This window comes from Emiliania huxleyi (genome assembly GCF_000372725.1).
Source record: "Emiliania huxleyi CCMP1516 unplaced genomic scaffold EMIHUscaffold_369, whole genome shotgun sequence".
NCBI lineage: Eukaryota > Haptophyta > Isochrysidales > Noelaerhabdaceae > Emiliania > Emiliania huxleyi.
This window is the reverse complement of record NW_005199203.1, coordinates 56060-73491: the sequence shown is the minus strand read 5'-3', so window position 1 is coordinate 73491 and position 17432 is coordinate 56060. Positions and strand designations below refer to the sequence as shown.

Genomic DNA, 17432 nt, shown 5'->3' with positions numbered 1-17432 from the left:
CTATTTATGTGATGTCTGGGCAAGCTTTTCGCCGCCTAATTTCCGGCTCAAAAATATTTTTCCCTTAAGGGACTGGCGCGTACCTTTAGTTGCGCGCAAGGGAGGGATGGGAGGACGGCACGCCGCCACCACACAGAGATTGCGCATTCTTTTCCCCCGCTAGCTGGAGTTGTAGCTGCCCTGGCGAGTAGAGGCCCCGCCCACCCAGGGTACCCCTCCGAGGGACCCACTCTCGAGGGCTCGCCGGGGCTCTGCTCCAAGAGACCTCGAGAGTGCGTGCGTGTGCCTCTACTCGCCAGGTAGCTGCCCGGGCACTCGGACGCACATTATTATGGGCCTTCTCCTCGCACTGCTGCCCGCGGCAGGCGCAGTAACGCCGCTGTCGACCGCCGTACCCGGCGGCGTCATCGCTCCCAAGCTCTCCGTCCGGCCGCCTCTGCCAGAGGAGCGCGGCAAGGGCGGCATACTCGCCGCGGCGCCTATTTCGTGCATGGAGACCATCGCGCGCATTCCCCGCGGGCTGGTGCTGGCTCCCTGCGACGCGGCGCGCGCCGCGGCCGCGGCGGGCGGCCGAGATCCGACCTGGGCGTCGGAGCTTACGGCGGCCGCCCTGCTGGCGATGCACGAGAGCGGAGCGGAGGATGAGCAGGCGGCGGCTCTGAAGGAGTGGGTGAGCTCTTGGGAGGCGGGCGGATGGGGCGACGGCGCAGACCTCGGCAACGACGAGGCGAGGCACGGCCGAGAGAGGCACATCCGCGGCACACCCGAGACGCAGCCGTGAGCGACAGCCGAGAAGCGGCCGAGACGAGGCTGAGATGAGGCTGAGATGAGGCTGAGATGAGGCTGAGATGAGGCCGAGCTCTGCGCCGCGACGAGGCTAAAGCCACACTGGTAGGTCCGCTGGGGCCCGCGCGACGTCACAGGCAGCCTCTCGGCGAGATTGAGCGAGATTGAGCGAGAGTGGCCACCCGATGAGGTCTACTCGCAGGCAGCCTCTTGGCGAGATTGGGCGAGATTGGGCGAGATTGAGCGAGATAGGCAGCCTCTTGGCGACCGGCTCGGACAACGACGCGGCCATCTACTCCAAGTTCCGCATGCCGTGCCACCCGGTCGTGCGTCCGCCTCGGCCTCGCGACCCCTAATTAGCAGTGTGGTCATGGAATCTCAATTGCTACTCAGGTCGTGCACCGCGCGGGCCTCGGCCTCGCGGCGCTCACGCGGGCGGACAAGTCCGCCGCGCTCGCCGCGCTCCAGTGCCGCGGCTCCAACTTCCGCGCGATGCAGGACCCGCTCGCTGCGCTGGTGGCGGCCCGAGTACTCTAATGCATACACATGATTGTTATTCACCAGGACCCGCTCGCTGCGCTGGTGGCGGCCCCTACTGCGCGGCAGACCGGCTCCCCCAACGAGAGGCGCGGGCCTTGGGGGGAGGGGTGGAGCAGTTCACACAACAGCACGGCCCCGGGCCCGAAACCGCACGACGGCACAGTGACGCTGTGTAGTCCACGCTGTCGACGGAGTGAGAGAGCGCCCCTCCAATCATGAGTGGAGACCGTCTGCATGGTGAGTGCGTGCTTCAGAACCCCCCCCCCCCATCGGCAGGCGGCGGTGGGATGTCGCCGACGCCCTCTCGCGCGTTCTCTCGCGCGCGACGACTCTCGAGGCGGGCGAGGGCGGCGGCGAGGTCTGCGAGAGATCGCCGAGATCTAGCCGAGATCGCCGTGGGGCTCCTGTCGTCTAGACGTGGAGTCGCGAGGGCTAGCATGGCCCTTGCCCCACCACCTTGTGTGTGTGGAGAAGTTTACCTCACCTTACCTCAGGTCTTTGCCGTCGTGCCGCTGCACGAGCGCCTCGCGCACTGCGGCGCGCGCGGCGAGAACACCAAGCTTCGTCGGGGGAAGGGCGCGAGATTGCGCGAGATGACCCGAGGTGGCCTGAGATTAGGCGAGAACACCAAGCTCGTCGGGAAGGACCCGGTGGGCAGGGAGGGCGGCGACGCCGACGTGCTGCTCGTGGCGACGCGCGACATCGCCGAGGGCGAGGCTCTGACGCGGGACTACACGCGCGCGCCGCGCCTGCCCGGCGACACGAGCGACGGCCCGCTGCGGCTGCTCTTGCAGTTTGGCCTGCCGCCGGCTGCTTGGGTCCAGCCGGATGAGTAGACAGAGGGGGGTGGGTGAGTTGCGGTTGCGGGTTGGCGCGAGAGAGACGTAAACAGCTACCGCACAGACGCGAGACGCTTGTGTTTCGCTTTAAAAAACGTACACAGCTCTACTGTGAGATGGGTTAAAAGGAACAGGTCCCCGCCCGTGGCCATGCGATCTCTGTGCAGCGGGTTCTTCCACGCTTGTGGCTTGACGCTTCTTCCCCGCTCTGTACCCCACGCGCACACACGTGTGTGTGCGCGTGCGCGGTGTTTCTTGTGTTACTTCTTAGTTCTTTGCTCCTATTGTTATACGGGAAGGGAGTCAGCCGTACACCACCGCCCCAGCACGGGTGTTCACCGTTCTAAATTCGATCTAAACGCCCCGAGACATACCTTGCTCCTTGGCTACCCTCACTGCGAACAGTGCCCCGGCGCCCACGCGTCGAACTTCTTGGGCAGCAGCTGGTTCGACAGGTCCTCTCCGTGGCCCAGGCAGCCGGTCTCGCCCTTGCCCCAGGTCAAGAAGGCGCCGTCGCCGGTGATGGCGAGGCTGTGGTGCGCTCCAGCGGACACAGCGACCACGCGCTGGCCGGCAAAGGCCTCGACCTTCTTGGGCAGCAGCTGGCGCAGCTCGTCGCCGTGGCCCAAGCGGCCAGAAGCTCCATAGCCCCAGCTCCAGACAACGCCGTCGGCGGAGAGGGCGAAGCTCTGGCCGGCTTCAGCCGACACAGCGATGACGCGCTGACCAGCCAAGGCCTCGACCTTCTTTGGCAGCAGCTGGTTCTGCCCGTCGCCGTGGCCCAGCCGGCCATGGGCTCCACCGCCCCAGCTCCAGACGGCTCCGTCGGCGGTGATGGCGAGGCTGTGCACGAGTGCAGCAGACACAGCGACGACGCGCCGCCCCGCCAAGGCCTCGACCTTCTTGGGTAGCAGCTGGCTCTGCCGGTCGCCGTGGCCCAGCCGGCCTAGGTCTCCCCAGCCCCAGCTCCAGACGGCGCCGTCGGCGGTGATGGCGAAGCTGTGGTTGGCAGCCGACACAGCGACGACGCGCTCGCCAGTAAAGGCCTCGATCTTCTTCGGCAGCAGCTCGTGCTGCTCGTCGCCGTGGCCCAAGCGGCCGTCGCCTCCATAGCCCCAGCTCCAGACGGCGTTGTCGGCGGTGAGGGCGAGGCTGTGTCTGCTTCCCGCCGAAACAGCGAGGACGCGCTGGGCAGTAAAGGCCTCGATCTTCTTGGGCAGCAGCTGGTTCTGCTGGTCGCCGTGGCCCAGCTTGCCACCGGCTCCATCGCCCCAGCTCCAGACACCACCGTCAGCGGCGAGGGCCAGGCTGTGCCCGGGTCCAGCCGACACACTCACGGCGCGCTCGCCACCCAGCATCGAAGAAAGGCGGGTCGGCGTGTTGAGCTGCGTCACGCCCTCACCGTGCCCGAGCCGGTGCCCGAGCCGCCCTGGAGCGTAGAACGGCTGAGAGCCGCACGACGAGATCCGCCCCTCGCCGTCGATGAAGACGCTGTGCGTGCTGCCTGCGGCCGCCCTCACCGGCGGGTTGGACTCGCGCAGCAAGGCCGAATAGCACAGCCACCGCACGGCGCAGCCCTCGTCCTCTGGCTGCGCCGGCAGCTCGAAGCCGCGCTCTTGCGCCCACAAGCGGATGCCCTCCACCGCAAGCGAGGCGTGGAAGAGGAGCGAGACGGCCGCGACGCGAGCGATGTCGGCGGGGCTGTCGCAGCGAGAGAGGGCGCGGACGAGGAGCTCCGTAGGGAGGTCGAGGAGGCGGGCGGGCGGCGGCGTGCCCAGCGAGGGAGCGGCGGTGGTGGAGGCGGAGGCGAGGCGGCGCGAGTGGCGGGGTGGACATCGCGAGAAAAAGACTTCTCTTTTTTTTAGCCCCAGCCGACTCCGCGTGAACTCTCGAGGGATCTCGAGTTGCGGAGCTCCCTGCTGCTCGGGTACGAACTCTGTTCACACCGAGCAGCTGGGAGTGGCGCGGCTATCAGTATAGCAGACAGCGCATTCGCACTCCGGCTGACTCGCACCGCTCCATGGCCGCCAGCGCCGATCAGAGGATGGGGTTCATGATCTGGTGCTCCAACACCGTCTGCGACGACGGCACGGAGCTTAGGAACGACGGCCCAGCACCCGAATTCATCATCGCCACTCTCGAGGAGCGTACGGGGTTGAAGCGGCCACCTAACGCGGTGGCCTGCCGCCTGGACGACCTCAACCTCTACTTCACGTCCGGCGGGGCCATCATGCCGGCGCGTGTTAGCCACTTGCCGACGCAGCCGCTGAAGAGCCAGACCGCGGATAGTGACAGCGTCGTGCGCTGACAGCGGATAAGGATCGTGCTCCACTGCAGCGCGCCGGCGCCCAGGGCTTTCGACCCTCCGGAAGAGGCTGGATCGCACCGCGCCTCTACACGCGTGCGGGAGGAGGCTTACTGAACTGCTGCACCGCAGTGCCTGCTGGTGGCGGCCTGGCCCTCCCTCTGAGCCGCTGCAGCGGCGCAAAACGGGAAGAGATCTCTAGGTCAAACCCACGCGCTCGTGACCCGCCGAGGCGACCCTCGATCTCAGAGGCACTGCGAGAGAGCGAGGCCTGTCTGCTCGTCTGGGGGACTCTGTTTCGGAGTTCGGTGTCCGTGCGTGTCTCTGGCACACGGGGCAAAAGTCCGACGAGGGCGCGTGTCCACGTGAGGTACTAGAGAGCGCCGCAGCGGGGGGCTCTCCACGAACAGGCTCCGTCCGGGCGGATGACAAGGAGTAGGCTAGCCTCTGTTTGAAGCAGGAAAGAGGGTGATCACGATGCTTTACCCCAAGTGCTCCGCAACATACGACTGCGTGGCAGGCTAATCTGACGCCCGGCTCGCGGCCCGGCTCGCCCACGCCTCGAGCGCACCAGGAGGGAGCGCCTCGAGGTGCGGGTAGAGGGGCGGCGGGCGCTGCAGCGCGCGCATCCGAGCCGGCGCGCCACTCGGCCCCGCGACCGCGAGCTGCAGCATCGAGCCGCGCAGGTCTCGAAGCAGGCGCCTGCATGGATGTCCGTTCATCGTTAAGCGAGTGGCAGCTGAGGCGCGGCGGTCTCGGGTCTCGAAAGAGGAGGCGCTTTCGCGAGGCGCGCAGAGAGAGGAGCGTCGCAGCCGCGTCCGGCGTGGCGGCCTCCGTCGCCTGGCCGGGTGAGGCCTGCTGCTGCTGCTGCTGCTCCAGCAGCCGCTCGTCCTCCTCGAGGCTGGTCGGGTGCGCCGCCTCCAAGCCAGCGCACGCCGCTGCCACAACCTCCGCCACCCTCACGACCGCCTCCGCCTCGCCGTCCCCCTCGTCCTCCTCGTCCTCATCCTCGTCCTCCTCCTCGTCGTCAAGACCAGAGGTCTCATACGCGTCGAGCCTCGCGGCGAGCTGGGCCGCCTAGAGGTGAGGGAAGGTGAGCTTCTCCACACACACACGAGGTGGCGGGGCAAGGGCCAGGCTAGCCCTCGCGTCTCCACGTCTAGACGACAGGAGCCCCACGGCATTCAAAGTGCAAGGCCCAGTGCGCGTGGGTGAGCGGTGTGTGTGGTGAGAGTGTGTGTGGGGGGGGGGGAGTGTGTGTGTGTGGGGGGGGAGTGTGTGTGGGGAGTGTGTGTGTGTGCGTGCGTGTGTGCGTGCGTGCGTGCGTGCGTGCGTGTGTGTGTGTGTGCGTGTGTGTAAGCTGCCTCCGCTTCGGTGGCGAGCGCCGCGCGCAAGGCGAGGACGCACGGCGCGTCAACGGCGCGTGCGGAGAGCACACAGCCGGCGCTGCCCAGCCTCAGCAGGGCAGCCACCCGCTGGCTGGTCTCCACCCAGCAGGCGCCGGAGGGCGGCGCGGCGCCCGAGAGCTCGAGCAGCTGCGGCAGCGCGACCGACACGGTGTCGTGCGGGTTGTGGCGCGGCACGAAGCCGTAGTACTTCGCAAAGTGGGCGTTCGGGTGGTCGCCGTACGTGATTGTCACCTCGTCCCCCTTTTCCAGAGGGCGCGCGGCGTAGAGGCGCACGCACGCGCCGCGGCGTCCCGCGGCAGAGAAGGCGAAGAGGGCGGCGGGCGCGACGCCGTCGTGGTTGGCCAGGTCTACCATCGGGACGAGCAGCCTGCGTGTGCCGTGCGGGCCCGCGCGCAGGCGGAGACAGCGGCTCCACACCAGCTGCAGCGCTCGCCGAAAGGCGGGCTCGGCGGGCGCATCCAGGCCCGCCGCCTCTGCTGCGTCGCACGCCTCGAGGTACTGCTCATGCAGCCAGAAGCAGGCTGCGTCGGCGTCGGCCTCGAACGCGTCGTCCTGCGCGGCGGAGAGCGCCTCGGGCTCGAGGAGCAGCGGGAGGGCCGGCGACTCTGCAGGCCAGCTCTGGAGGAACGGCCGCCAGTGCTCGTCCCGCTCCCGCTCGAGAGCGCTGAGCGCCAGCTGGACGTTCCACGGCAGCGACGCGGTCCACGGTGGTGGCTCTGCCGGCAGCGGCGCGCCGTCGCCGGCGGTGGAGAGGACACACTCCAGTGGCACCTCGAGCAGAACGTCTCCCACGGCCGAGCTTCGCTGAGCAACCAGGCCTCGCAGGCCGGCCACGGTGGCAGCGCCGAGGTGAACGCGCCCGCCGTGAGCGTTGATCCAGCTTGCGAGCTCCTGAGTGCACGAATGGCTCGAAGCAGGAGTGGCGAAAGCGGCGGGGCCCAGAGCCAGCGCGGCGAGCATTTTTTTGGTGGTGATAGAGCCGGAAGGGGTGGAAAACAGAAATCCGGTGCTACGCGCGAGCTAGCGCGCCGGGAGCGGGCGGCGTGCCGTCCTCCCATCCCTCCCTTGGGTTGTCTGTTTTCTTTCTTTCTTTTTCGCCGGGAGCGGCGGGGTGGACATCGCGAGAAAAAGAACTTTTCCCTCCTCGCTCAACACTGGACCCTGTGCCCAGCCCTCTCCGCGCGGCGATGCGCCCTCCCCCCTCGCTTTTGCAAAATCCTGCAAAGGTGGGGACGTGTCTGTCCTCGACCCAGCCCTAGCTTGGGATGTCCGTTGTATTTATTTATTCTACGACTCTTTGTTTATTTATTTATGGGCAAGGGACATGTCCTTTCTCCCACCCCTTGTTTGGTGTCTCCGTTTTATTTATTTATTTATGGGCAAGGGACATGCCTCTCTAAGGAAGGGGGCACAGGATGGCACGACAGAGACGGGCACCAACCAAGAGCGAACTCATCGGCGCGGGCTCTCTCGGCTACGGGACCGGCCCCAGCTTCGGCTGAGGGCTAACAAGCTGCCGAGCCCAAATCTCTGTGAGAGTCGTGATTTCTTGTTGGTCTTCAAAAATGAGCTACATACACTGAAAATCTCTCTCTCCCAACCAACCCAGGCTACATGCAGACACAGGGAGGCACGTAGTACGGAAGGGTGGAGTCGGTCTACGACGACGGGGTGACTCCCAGCGGATCTGTTTAGTCCGATCCCTGATGAAGACAGGCGATTGAACTCGGCGGCGCAAAATCCCAGATTACGGCGGCGCTGAGGGGTGCAATGCAGACGTCGCCGCCATCCCGGTGGCTTGGGGTCCCGCTCGCAGTGGCCCTTATCCTCTGCGCCGTGCCTCTGACCCGCTACGGTGTAGGACTGCGGCGAGTGCCCCAGCCGGAGTCCAAGTCGGAGCCGGCATGCCCCTCCACCGCTCCCAAAACCGGCTCTGCCTGTGCGCATAGCGGGTCCTGCTTGTACGACCTCCACTGCCCGACTCCTCGGGTCGAGGACTGCGCCTTCAGGGTGGAGGCAACGTGCAGCAGCGGGATCTGGCACGCCGGGGCGATTGTGCCCTCGCCCTCTCCGCCCGAGACCATCCTGCCGATTGACACCGCCGCCGAGGGCGAGGCGAATGCGGGGCACTATCCGGACCTAATGGCGAATGACCCGCGCGGGCAGGCGCGCGACGAGGCGTGGTGCGTGGAGCGACTCAAAACTCTGCGAGGCCTCGTGCAGGCGCGCAAGCTCGGCGAGGCGTACAGCCTCAGCATCACCCTGGATCGGTCGGCGGCCACGTATGGCATGCTGCCAGGCCCGTGCCTGGAAGACATTCCATGGCAAGGCACCATCGACATTCGGCGTCAGTCGGATGAGGATGAGCGGCCGAAAGGGCTCATAAACGGCCTGCTGCTACCCATCCGTGCTGTCGACAGCTGGGCGCTGGTCACCGCGACCGGAGTCGAGGTGCACGGGTTTACGCTCGACGGCGAGTTTCTCCTGGCGACCCACGGTCAAATCAAGGCGGGGTTCGCGCCGCAGCCGGGCGAGTCTCTTACCAGCCGCGGCTCGACGACGTACGCGAGAGGCACCAAGACGATGCTGCTCGTACCCGCGTGCTTCTCGGACCAGTCCGACTGCGAAACCGCCTTCTCCGCGCTCCAGGGTGACACAGTGGCGGAGCACGGTGGGCACACACACACACACACACACGCGCCTTCGAGGCAGATTCATCATGGCGCTTCGCTCGCTCCGCTCGCGTTGCGCAGCTGGATCTGGCTGGCTACACACCTCGCGGCTTGCACATGAGCAGCGACAGCAGCGACGCAGCGACCCCACAGCCCAGACGGCGGAAGAAGAACGAGAAGCGGTCTCGGCATAACGAGTTGAAAGATCCCCTCCTCGGACCAGACATCTAACTTCTTTCTCGCAAAATTCTTTTATCTCTCCATCCGGTACGCGGGGACGTCCGTCCGCATAATGCGCTGCCATGCTTGCTCACCTGAGCGTGTTCGCGTTTGATCCGGCGTGCCCATGCATTGATGCGGCCTCACAGCTCGACGAGGCGGACACGCTTACTCTGAGTGGCTTTCGTCCGAGCCAAGAGTACGGCAGCAACGTCTGTCGAGCGTGGGACGAGCTTGAATACCCGGGCTGTCAGGAGCCGTGTGGAAATGAGTGTGTCTATGCGAACGACGGTGAGTGTGACGACGGCGGCGAGGGGTCTTCTTATTCTGACTGTACCTTGGGTTCTGACTGCTCTGACTGTGGTCCACGGCCAGAACTCCCGGTCCCCGACTTCTGCCCTCAACAGTGGTGCTATGTGAACGGGATGCTCTGCAAGATCTCCAACCTTACCTACCGCGAGACGCAGAACTTCCCCAAAGTCAAAGGCCTCTTCTATTCATACGACACCTGCTCCCCGGGCACCGACTACGACGCCTTTGGACGGTTCCTCAACGAAAATTACGGGCACGGCATGACTCTGAAGGCTGCCGTGCCGACCTCGAGCTACCCGCTGCACTACAAGGCGGTTGAGGGGGCGCCGGTCTCGGAATACGAGGGGCCGTACGAGGATGACTCATGGCCGTGGGTGGGCGCCTACGTCGACTACGTACACGCGCTGGCGGCCAGGACTCCTTTCTCCGTGCAGCTGACTTTCGTGAGCGGGGGAGCGAGATCTGGGGGGATCATAAACAACAGCCCGTGGACCGCAGCCATCATCGACGTCGCCACCGGAATTGCTGATTTTGCGGCGAGCGACTTTTGGGTGACGACCGAGCGCGCCAACATCGTTTCATTCTCGGTCCCGATTCGACAGGACAAGGTATACCTCTTTGTGCCGCGCCCCGCCGTCGTCGAGACGGATTTCCTCACGGCCTCTCTTAAGATTTTTGAACCGTTCCGTTGGGACTTGTGGGTCACCATCCTTGGCGTCGTCGTGGCCATGTCGCTCATCGAGATGTGGCTGCAGCGTGGGCCGCGACGAGATGGGGAGTGGTCCGAGGAAGCCCCGCCGGCGCGCGGCTCGCGATGCAGCAGAGTAGCATGGTGGCTGCGGGTGTGGCTACAGAGCTTTGTGCAGGCGGTGATGCACATGACGGTGGGGCTGCCTGGCACAAAGGGGGATAGGCCAGGCGAGACAACCCTGTGGCTGGGATGGAGCATCCTGCTCTTCCTCCTGGTCAACGCGTACATCGCGAATCTCGCCGCAAACCTCATCTCCTTTGAGACAAACACGTATATCGACTCGATGCAGGCAGCTGTCGACGCGAGTCTACGGATCTGCTTAAATGAGAATCTCAAAAACGAGACCATCATCGCGTACCCGGAGGCCGCAAGTTTCCTCGAGCCGATTCCCGGATCGATAGCGGTCGACGCTCGGCGTCTGAGAGACCGCTATGCCGAAAAGGGCTGCGGCGCGATGGTCATGTCGATCAACGAGGTGCAGCGCGATCAGGGCATCGCGCGAGTTATGTGCTGCTTGAATCTCTTTGCGGCGGTGCAGGTGCTGAGCATCCCGCTCGCCTTCCCGGTGAGGCCAAGCCTCGTGGGCCCGCTCAGCTACTGGGTACAAAACATGAGCAGAACCGACCCGTTGGAAAGCTTCGACGAGCTGCGCTATCTCAGGTGCAGCGACGTTGCGGCTGTTAGCGGCGCTTTGCAGTGCGCCGACTCCACCGCCCAGTTCCATTTTCTGCCTCTCACCGACCAATTTGGGGTGGAGTACACCACGGCCAACCAGCTGCGCGCGTTAGCCAACTTGCTGGAGCAATCCTCAGATGGGGCTGCAGCAGAGGCGCCGGCGGCACCGCCGGCACAGCAGAACACGGTGGCTCTTCTCGGCCGGCGCCTGATGGCGGAGCGATCCTCGAATGGGGCCGCAGCAAAGGCGCCGGGGGCGCGGCCAACGGTGGCGCCGCGTAATCGCCGCCGGCTGCCGGGCGCTGCCGGCGGCGCGGGCGGTGCCGCGGCGGTTGTGTCAACCGGCAGCTCTAGCGGGTCAGCCGACAGCCACCTCTGGACGGATGTGGGGGCTGTAAACCAGGGGCTCGCCCAGTTGACAGTAGACAATTTTGGCATGGGATGGTTGTGCTGGGCCGTCGCCGCCGCCTTTGCGATCGGCATATCCTTGAGCCAGAGCGGGACGGGGCTTCGTCATGGGCTTCGCATGAGCTGCCGCCGCTCTTGCCCGAAAGAAGTGGAGCCGGTGGAGCCGCCGCGGCCAACCTCTTTCGCCTCGACCTCGGTGGGCGACTTTGAAGTACCGACACCGAGGACAACGTGAGGGAGCACTCTCGACGAGAGGAGAGTGTAGACGGAGTGTAGACACGCTGTCTTCCTCTACCGCTACGGCTACGGCCTGCGCAAGATATCGTACAACACAAAACTGCACATGATATCACACCTCGGGGAGCCCTCGCTCAACCCCCCCTCTCGGAAGCCCGGTGCCGCGGTGGGGTTCCCTCCCTATCGATCCCTACCGTGACGGAGAGACGGGAACGTCGCGACTCCGACTCGACACGGCCGTGCGGACGCGTTAGTGCGCGCAGACGGCGCGCGCCACAAACGCGTTGAGCTGCCACAGCGCCTTCTCCAGCTTCGAGTTGAGCTTGCCGGGCCGGACGGCGCCTGAGCGGGCGCCAACCTGCTGCATCTCGTTGACGGCGATGTCCTCGCGGTTGATCTTGTCCATGAGCTCGCGCTGCTCGTCGCGGGTCGCCTCAAAGTCCTCCATCTGCATCGTGCCGGGCGGAACGAGGCAGAAGGTGGTGACCACGGTGCGTTCCGCCGAGAGCGGCTGCAGCCGGAACCAGAGGACCCGGTCCGGCATCGCGTGCAGCAGCTGCGACGGGAAGACGTTGTACAGGGCAAAGGCCTGACGCTCCGCCTCCGTTTCGAGGTGGGGGAAGCGGGGCAGCCCTGCCTCGAAGGCGGACACCTCACGGCCAGGGCGCGGCTTGGCGTGGCCGACCGTCCACGCCGGCCTCGCATCCTCGGTCCACGAGAGCTTGGCTGGGAAGTTCGGCTCAAATGTGGCCTCATGCGCGCCGAGGTGGTGGTAGCACTCCATAAAGGTCTCCACGACAATCTTCCAGTTGAAGGGGCAGTCGTAGGTCAGCTCGATGTACGACTCCATCTCGTCGGGCCGCCAGCTGACGAGGCGCTGGCTCATGCCCGCAAGCTGACTGCTGAGTGGCGGCGCGGCGCCGTCCAGGTTGACGTACACAAAGCCGTCCACAACCTCGGAACGATATTCGTGAAGAGGGTGCTCGATCGCATCGAAAGCGGTCGAGTCATCCATCAGAGGCGCCTTGATGCACGAGCCATCGAGTCGGAAGCTCCAAAAGTGGAACGGGCAGGTGAACGCTTTGCAGGTGCCGCGGCCCTCGCCGACCACGGGGGCCCAACGGTGAGTGCAGACGCGCGAGAGCACGCGCAGCCGCGTGCCGTCATTCACGAGGAGGAGGAGCTCGCCGAGCAGGTCGAGGGTCACGTAGTCGCCTTTCTCCCGCACCTGGCACACGTGACCAACACACAACCAGCCAGGCCGGAAGATGGTCTCGACCTCGCGCTCAAATAGCGCAGTGCTCGTGTACGCAGCTGGTGGCAGCGTCGTTGCGTCCTCGAGCGGCTGCTCAGCATACGGTTCGAGCGACTTGAGCAACGCGTGGAGCTCTGACCTTTGCTGCTGCTCCTCGTCGACCGTGTGGCTCGACGCGAGAGGGCCAGCCCGCAAAGGTCGGGTCGCTGGGAGCAGCGGCGCCGCGATGAGTGACGGGACCGCTGGCAGGGACAGTAGCATACGAGCACGCCCTACGCACTGCAGTCGCGCCGCCTCCGCCGCGCCGGGCCCTCGCCGGACTGGTGGGGTGGTGCAGCGAGCGAGTACCCGGGAACAACGGGGTACAGGGAGGTTAATTCTTTGCCTTTCGAGAGTGCTTTAGCGGCTCCGTGGTTTACAGCGTCCAAATTCGGCACAGTCTTCTGATAAATGCAGTATGGAAGATACAAAGAGACGGAGGAGCAACGAGCGCCCTGGCGTGAGCCGAAGACACTCCCTCCGTAGACACTGATCACACACGGGTGGGACAGGGTGGGTCACAACAACGAGGCACGAGAGCGTGCACGACAGAGCGACAACGCAGCGCACTGCCGTCCAGTCGGCGAAGGGACGGCTGCTGCGCAAAGTGATCAGTTCTAATGAATGTACCGGGGCCCAACGGATAGATGAATCCGGGGCACCCTCCGCTCGAATCCCTGGCCGGGGGTTCGAGGTGGCCCCCACCCTGGGGCCTCCCATCAAGGGGACTGCGGCAGAAGACGCCCAATCTTGCACAAGTGCAAGAACCATACGTCTTCTGATAAATGCAGTATGGAAGATACAAAGAGACGGAGGAGCAACGAGCGCCCTGGCGTAAGCAGCGGGTCATGTCAGACAGGGCTGCGAACGGGACGTCGGCCGTAGGGTCGCAAAGAGCCCCGACTGTCGCGTACTGCAAGAAGTCGACGGCCTTTGCTTCTGCAGATGGCGCTGGTCCCAAGGGTGTGATCGCCTCAGAGTACCCCAAATCGCCCCACTGCAGATAGAGCTCGGGCACCGGGATTTGGCGGGAGTGCAGAGCCTGGATGCACACCGTACGGAACGCATCCTCATCCACGTGCACCGTGCTGAAAACGCCGAGGTCGGACAAGGCGCCGAGGATGCGGCGCCAAGCCGCGGCCAATACGGCCAGCCGCAAGACGCTGAGCCTGTCAAAGTGGGTGGCCACAGCGGGCTCGGGCTCACTGAAGGGGAGCAGCGCACTGATGGCGACCCACTGCGGAATCTGGACCCACGACGGTTGCATCCCCGGAGGAGGAGGGGGCAGCTGGAGGAAGGCCGGATTGCCCACCACAGACCACGGAATGAAGCGCAGGGTAGAGCCCACCACTGTTGAGTCGACGGGTATCACCAGTGGCTTTGCGGGATCGGGGTGCTGCTCGGCCGGAATGCTGAGCTCGGCGGCAGTGAGGTCTGGCATCGCAGCGCCGGTCGTCTCGTCGAGGGCTACCTCTCGACTCTACTCCCGTGTCACAACAACGAGGCACGAGAGCGTGCACGACAGAGCGACAACGCAGCGCACTGCCGTCCAGTCGGCGAAGGGACGGCTGCTGCGCAAAGTGATCAGTTCTAATGAATGTACCGGGGCCCAACGGATAGATGAATCCGGGGCACCCTCCGCTCGAATCCCTGGCCGGGGGTTCGAGGTGGCCCCCACCCTGGGGCCTCCCATCAAGGGGACTGCGGCAGAAGACGCCCAATCTTGCACAAGTGCAAGAACCATACGTATCGCCCTCGCCGCCGATGGCTTGTTGGCGTGAAAAAAAATCGAGACAAATGTCAATTGCACTTCTGTGCACAGCCGCCGTCGCCGCGCTCGTCGTCCAGCAGCCGGTCGTGTCCTCTCGCCGCTCGCCCGCAGTCATGTCCGCTGATCGCACATTCGCGCCCGCCGAGGCCAAGGGCGGCACCTCCGTGGACACCAAGAAGACCGCGGTCCTCTTCATTGAGTACCAAAACGAAGTGGGCGTCTGTCTGCCGCAAGCTGGGTCGGACACTCCCGCCCACCTCGCCTCCTCCCGCCTGCTCGCAGTTCACGACGGAGGGCGGCAAGCTCCACGGCGCCGTCAAGGAATGCATGGACGAGACAGGCATGCTCGAAAAGAGCTCGGCACTCGCGAGCAAGGCGCGCAAGCGCTGCACGCCGCGCCTCCCGCCGCGCCTCGCCCGCCGCCCTGCGGCGTCGAGAGGCAACGCTCTCTCGCCCCGCGGCCCTCTGCTCCGCCCCCTTACCCCGTGGTTGTCGCGGCTCTCCCTCCTAGCCCTCTCCTCCCGCCCGTGGCCGGCGCAGGCACGGACGGCCGGCGCAAAGGTCTTCCACGCACCGATCAGCTTCAAGGAGGACGCGAGCGACAACCCGAACAAGGGAAGCTTTCGCAGCACATCCTGCTCCTTCTGCGAGCGCGTCTCTTCACGCCTCTGACTGTGAACAGGTCTGTGTCCTCACACACCTCACCGCCGTCCTCCCTGCCGTCTCTTTTGAACCACCGTTCCATGCCTCAACATACCTCCCGCCCGCGCGCGGACGATCTAGGCCCGCGGGTAGCCCCCTCCCCCACCCCCAGTGCCTCCGGATCCCGCACCTCAACTTCTCACAGACCAGCGCGCAGCGCCAGGAGGACGTCGCTTCTTCTTCGCCACGTAGAATTCTTCTTCATCACACTGGTCTGTGGGCAGGGCTTGGCATCCTCGCGGGATGCGCCGGCGACAAGCTCTTCACCGAGGGGAGCTGGAACGCCGACTTCCACCCGTCCATGCAGCCGCAGCCGGGCGACGTCGTCGTCCAAAACAAAAGGGGCCTCGACGCCTTCCCGGGCACTGACCTCGAGGCGCGAGACACTTCCGAGACACTGCCGAGACACTGCCGAGACACCTCCGAGAGACCTCCGCGACACCTCGCGAGCAGGCGCAGCTCAAGGCGAACGGCATCGAGACGGTTGTGCTGGCCGCCACTTCCCCGCTCCCTCCGGGGGCGTTCTCAGAGCCCTCCGAGCCTGGGAGATGTGTAGGTTGTGCTGGCCGGGTTCCTCACCAACTGCTGCGTTGAGTCGACCATGCGCACCGCCTACGAAAAGGTGCGCTCACCCACGCGCACCGGGCGGCGCACGCCTTCAATGCCGTGGGGCTCCTGCCTGTCACTCGACGTGGAGTCGCGAGGGTTGCCCTCCCCCCCCCCCCCCCCCAGCTGCCCCGCCAGAGGACAGCTTGCCTCTCCGTAGGGCTTCAACGTGATCACGCTGACCGACGCGTGCGCGACCGCCTCTCCAAGGGCACGCCCATGCGAGCAGCGTCTCTTCTCACCCCCGGGGGGCGTGCCGACAGGTGCGCGACGACCTCCAAGGAGGGGCAGGCGGTCACGGGCGGCTCGTACGGCTTGCGCGCCGTCGAGCTGTGACCAGCGTCTCCTCACACCTCCTGCTGTGAGTAGGCGGCTCGTATGGCATGTTCTCCACGCCGATGACGGTGGCCGACTACGAAAAGATGCTGTAAGGCGGGTGTGCCGGGCCGGCGCCGCGAGCGTGTCGCGCGCAAAGGCGAAGGACGCCCGACAGCCCGGGCCCCAGCGCGGGCGGGAGACGCGACACAAGCGGTCACGCTCTGTCGTTCACACTCTTCTGGCAGTTCGGATGTTCGGTACTCCCGTGTAGTCGCGTTAGGTACATGTATGAATGTGTAGTTGAGTAGGTCCATCCAAGCACACCGGACACACGGAGTACGCCAAGGCTGCAACCCGGAAACCCAACCGCGATCTCACACCACGCGGACGTGCCACCAGCGCTCGGCTGGCGTGCGGCAATACGGGCACGCTCGCAGCCGAGCGGAGCAGGGGCCGCAGACACACTGGTGGCCACACGGCAGAGCGACGTGCGACTTCGGCCTAGTGAAGCACACGATACACGTTGTCTGGCCACCGATGGTGGACTCGGGCGCGTCTCGACGGCCGGTGTCGAAGCTAGCGTCCGCCAGCGAGAGGACCTCAGGCGGCGGTGCCGAGGGGGTGGAGCGGCCGGCATGCCCCGCCCCCGCCTCGCCAACCGCATCCTCGGCCCCCGCTACGGCCGGATTCGGTGCCGCCTGCTGCCCCTCTTCCTCCCTCCCGTGGTCTACCGCCGATGCTTGCTCCGCCGCCGCCGCCTCGCTAGCTCCATCGGACATGGAGGCTGGATCACTGAGCGGCTCCCTCACCTGCCAGCCCGACGCCTTAGCTGTCGACGTCGGCGGCAGATACTGGACGGTCACCGAGTCGGGTGAACCTTCAGTCTGCTGCCCCTCTCCCTCCCTCCCGTCTGCCTCTGCTTGCTCCGCCGCCGCAGCCGCCGCCGCCGCCGCCCTCTCTTCAGCCCGCCTCCTAGCCCGCTCCCGGAATGCTCTCTCCGCCGGCCGCTGCCCCCTCTGCCTCCTGGGTGCTCGGCTCGGCCGCTGCCGCCACGCGCGCCAGCCAGCGACGCCCGCCACGAGCAGCAGCGCCAGAATCACGGCGACGGCGCTGCTCGAGGCGCTGGGACGGCCGGCGGGGCTCTCTGCTCCCGCCGCCTCCCGCCGAGCCTGCCGCTCGTGCTGCTGCAGGAACTCCACCACCCGCTCTTGTGCTGACCCACCCAAGATGTGCTCCATCCATGGCTTGTCGAGGTCCGGGCCGCCATCTGGGGCCGCTCGAAACTGTCCCTTCTGGCCCTTCATGATGACGTCGCCACGAGGAGTCTGAATCCGGGGTTGGCCTCGAGCCATGGCTTCGCGGAATGGGCCATCGACAGACGCCACCTCCGAGACGCTTTTGTGCATAGCCGTCCACTGCGCACCCCAACCCCGATCGGCGGCGCCAGGCGGCAGCTCGGCTGGTAGGCGGGCTCCAAGTTGTAGCAGGATAGCGACAACCTCTCCCGCCGCAGCACTCTCGCTGAGGGCAGTGAGGGAAAGTGTGAGCGCGGCGCTCATGAGAGCTGTGCCGCCGCTGGCGTCAGTCA

The 17432-nt window shown here is 65.8% G+C and overlaps 7 protein-coding genes across 7 annotated transcripts; 3 read left to right on the top strand and 4 right to left on the bottom strand.

Annotated features, from left to right (window-relative positions):
- The first annotated feature begins 310 nt into the window (after positions 1 to 310).
- On the top strand, positions 311 to 2266 carry EMIHUDRAFT_444878 (hypothetical protein). Its single transcript, XM_005772023.1, has 8 exons — positions 311 to 727; positions 896 to 923; positions 1039 to 1109; positions 1180 to 1302; positions 1369 to 1412; positions 1603 to 1684; positions 1821 to 1872; positions 1945 to 2266. Exons 1-8 carry the CDS (start codon positions 332 to 334, stop codon positions 2160 to 2162), a joined length of 1014 nt encoding a protein of 337 aa, XP_005772080.1. The 5' UTR covers positions 311 to 331; the 3' UTR covers positions 2163 to 2266.
- A 2725-nt stretch (positions 2267 to 4991) lies between these two features.
- On the bottom strand, positions 4992 to 6839 carry EMIHUDRAFT_242820 (hypothetical protein; the record flags this gene model as incomplete). Its single annotated transcript, XM_005772022.1, has 2 exons — positions 4992 to 5172; positions 5878 to 6839. 2 exons carry the CDS (start codon positions 6837 to 6839, stop codon positions 4992 to 4994), a joined length of 1143 nt encoding a protein of 380 aa, XP_005772079.1.
- Positions 6840 to 8853: 2014 nt separating this feature from the next.
- EMIHUDRAFT_242818 (hypothetical protein) lies at positions 8854 to 10906 on the top strand (the record flags this gene model as incomplete). Its single annotated transcript, XM_005772021.1, has 2 exons — positions 8854 to 10786; positions 10863 to 10906. The coding sequence occupies 2 exons, from the start codon at positions 8854 to 8856 to the stop codon at positions 10904 to 10906; spliced, it is 1977 nt and encodes a 658-aa protein (XP_005772078.1).
- Positions 10907 to 11403: 497 nt separating this feature from the next.
- On the bottom strand, positions 11404 to 12669 carry EMIHUDRAFT_242817 (hypothetical protein; the record flags this gene model as incomplete). Its single annotated transcript, XM_005772020.1, has 1 exon — positions 11404 to 12669. The coding sequence occupies one exon, from the start codon at positions 12667 to 12669 to the stop codon at positions 11404 to 11406; it is 1266 nt and encodes a 421-aa protein (XP_005772077.1).
- Positions 12670 to 13166: 497 nt separating this feature from the next.
- Positions 13167 to 13888, bottom strand: EMIHUDRAFT_242816 (hypothetical protein; the record flags this gene model as incomplete). The annotated part of the gene is made up of 2 exons (XM_005772019.1): positions 13167 to 13175; positions 13352 to 13888. The coding sequence occupies 2 exons, from the start codon at positions 13886 to 13888 to the stop codon at positions 13167 to 13169; spliced, it is 546 nt and encodes a 181-aa protein (XP_005772076.1).
- Positions 13889 to 14241: 353 nt separating this feature from the next.
- On the top strand, positions 14242 to 16160 carry EMIHUDRAFT_444876 (hypothetical protein; the record flags this gene model as incomplete). The annotated part of the gene is made up of 9 exons (XM_005772018.1): positions 14242 to 14430; positions 14501 to 14593; positions 14759 to 14834; positions 15145 to 15296; positions 15374 to 15403; positions 15477 to 15542; positions 15687 to 15715; positions 15790 to 15827; positions 15896 to 16160. 9 exons carry the CDS (start codon positions 14245 to 14247, stop codon positions 15955 to 15957), a joined length of 732 nt encoding a protein of 243 aa, XP_005772075.1. The 3' UTR covers positions 15958 to 16160.
- Positions 16161 to 16218: 58 nt separating this feature from the next.
- EMIHUDRAFT_242814 (hypothetical protein) lies at positions 16219 to 16623 on the bottom strand (the record flags this gene model as incomplete). Its single annotated transcript, XM_005772017.1, has 1 exon — positions 16219 to 16623. The coding sequence occupies one exon, from the start codon at positions 16621 to 16623 to the stop codon at positions 16219 to 16221; it is 405 nt and encodes a 134-aa protein (XP_005772074.1).
- Between the last annotated feature and the right edge of the window lie 809 nt (positions 16624 to 17432).

Excerpts from the sequence above, each read along its gene's own strand:
- EMIHUDRAFT_444878 (XM_005772023.1), top strand. The coding sequence starts at position 332 with ATGGGCCTTCTCCTCGCACTGCTGCCCGCGGCAGGCGCAGTAACGCCG. Across the intron at positions 1,110-1,179 it reads TCCGCATGCCGTGCCACCCG|GTCGTGCACCGCGCGGGCCT; the intron begins GTCGTGCGTCCG and ends ATTGCTACTCAG. Across the intron at positions 1,685-1,820 it reads CGGGCGAGGGCGGCGGCGAG|GTCTTTGCCGTCGTGCCGCT; the intron begins GTCTGCGAGAGA and ends ACCTTACCTCAG.